General features: G+C 52.2%; 1 protein-coding gene across 1 annotated transcript; it reads right to left on the bottom strand.

Moving 5' to 3' along the window:
• Positions 1 to 300: 300 nt before the first annotated feature.
• Positions 301 to 1,976, bottom strand: LOC125556127 (WRKY transcription factor WRKY76-like). The gene is made up of 4 exons (XM_048718913.1): positions 1,694 to 1,976; positions 1,234 to 1,581; positions 1,015 to 1,131; positions 301 to 913 (listed from the first exon to the last, which is right to left on the bottom strand). Exons 1-4 carry the CDS (start codon positions 1,853 to 1,855, stop codon positions 545 to 547), a joined length of 996 nt encoding a protein of 331 aa, XP_048574870.1. The 5' UTR covers positions 1,856 to 1,976; the 3' UTR covers positions 301 to 544.

Genomic DNA, 1,976 nt, shown 5'->3' with positions numbered 1-1,976 from the left:
TATTTTATACTCCCTCCGTCCTAAAATGTAAAAAGCTTTTTGACACTATCATAATATCAAAAAACGTTTTACACAACCAACCTTAGCCCCTTTAACTATTTTATACTACCTCCGTCCTAAAATGTAAAAAGCTTTTTGACACTATCATAATATCAAATAACTTTTTACATTTTGGGACAGAGGAAGTATATATCATTGATCTTACAGAGAGATTCATGAAGATATTTTTTTATTTTTTATGTTTGTTTGAGTCACTTGGATGTGTAATAACAGAAATATTAAATTTCAAACTGTGGCACGTTTCAAATTTATTTTCTCCATACCTTCTTTTCACGATACATTATTTTCCTGTGGTACGATTCAGATCATCAAATAGCAAGAAAAATTGCAAATTATGCAGTACAATTAGGGGAGAACTAGGCCCTAAATCTCAGCAGAGAAGTGCTAGAACATCTTTTCTGAAGCTGTACTAGAACACCGCACGGGTGTTTGTTTCTGAAGTATTGTATGCACAGTCTCGAATCTCGATAGCTTCTACTGAATGCTAATAATCCGGCAGCTTCCGCAGGATCGCGGCGGCGAGCGCGTCCGTGAACTTCCGGTCGCCGGTGAGCTCGCGGGCCATCTGCTCCACCAGAGCCGCCCGGAACTCCGGCGACGCGACCTCCCGGCACACCTTCTTCAGGTCCGGTTGCGCCTCCCCTGCCTCGACGACCTGCACGCCTCCCCCGTTCTTGGTGAGGTCCAGCGTGATGGTCGGGCCGGAGGAGTTGATGGAGATGGAGCATGGCACCGAGCCGCCGCCCTGCGTTGCGCAGCTCGGCAGCTCGCCGTCCCGCGTGGGGCGCGGGTGGTTGTGTTCGCCCTCGTACGTCGCCTCCACCACAGAGCTGTCCTCCGCGCTTCTCTGCACCTGCATCACCATGGATCGTACCAAGAAATCAGTGACAGAACATAAGGTTTTCAGACCGTGCATGGTCAAGATGGTAGGATTGGGCGGAGTTTGAAGGATACCTTCTTCTTGACAGGGCAGGACGGTGCGAAGGCGCATCGGAAGTAGGCTCTGGGGGACGGGTTGTCTCGTGTGACCTTCTGCCCGTACTTCCGCCATTGATACCCATCTTTCACCACCTACAGATGCCACAGGTTTCAGTATCAGTACAGTTGCAATTAGTCGACGATTGTTTCGAACAGTGGAGAGGTTCTAGCTAGCTTTGATCGATTTGGACTTACAAGGCTCGTGTCCGATGGGTCGATCCGGGTGCAGACCTTCTTAACCTTGATTCTCCGGCAAGTGCCGTTGCTCAGCGGGCTCTCGACGTCGACATGATCGGCCTCGACCATGTTTATCTTCTTGTCGCTGTTGGCATCGCCGGAATCCGACGTGTCTGGGCTCTCCCTGCCCCTTTTCTTGCCCACCGGCGATGTCGGCGACGCGGCGGTACTCGCGGGCTGCTCGCCCTCGCCTTCGGGGCTCTGTCGCCCGAAATTCTGGTTATTAGCGTACAGGTAGCCGATCATCTCGGTGAGCCTTCTGTTCTCCTCGCTCACCTCCGTGAACTTGGCCTCCAGGATCCTGGCCTGGAAACCCCCCACATTTGCACGATCAAATCCAGCACGTCGAGCGAAATGCAAGAGATTTTTTCGATAAAGCAAAAAAAAAAGAACAGAGTGTGGTTGAACGGTTGCATACCTCGCCGTTGGTCATGGTGGTGGAAGCTGCTCTGCCACAGGCCGAGCTAGAAATGTGAGCTTCGGCTCTCATTCCGGCGCACCTCGCCGGAGACGGCTCGCGGACCATGGGAAGGCCGACCATGAGGTCGAGGCAGACCGGCGAGCGCCGCGCCGTGTCCATTGATCAGATCAGCAATCACACGGGCGCGGCCCAGCAAACTTCCTACCACCGTGAGCCTGGCCTGAGAGGCTGAGACTGCGATTGCTATGCGTGAAGAATCAACCACGAGCGCAGGTCGTTT

The sequence above is a fragment of the Triticum urartu genome, chromosome 5, assembly GCF_003073215.2.
Source record: "Triticum urartu cultivar G1812 chromosome 5, Tu2.1, whole genome shotgun sequence".
Classification (NCBI taxonomy): domain Eukaryota; kingdom Viridiplantae; phylum Streptophyta; class Magnoliopsida; order Poales; family Poaceae; genus Triticum; species Triticum urartu.
This window is presented reverse-complemented; position numbering and strand designations above follow the sequence as displayed.

What these genes read in the sequence shown, in the direction of transcription:
- LOC125556127 (XM_048718913.1), bottom strand. Translation starts at nt 1,855, where the DNA reads ATGGACACGGCGCGGCGCTCGCCGGTCTGCCTCGACCTCATGGTCGGC. An exon ending in ACCCATCGGACACGAGCCTT is followed by an intron (nt 1,132 to 1,233) that starts GTAAGTCCAAAT and finishes TGGCATCTGTAG; the next exon opens with GTGGTGAAAGATGGGTATCA. An exon ending in CCTGCCCTGTCAAGAAGAAG is followed by an intron (nt 914 to 1,014) that starts GTATCCTTCAAA and finishes ATGGTGATGCAG; the next exon opens with GTGCAGAGAAGCGCGGAGGA.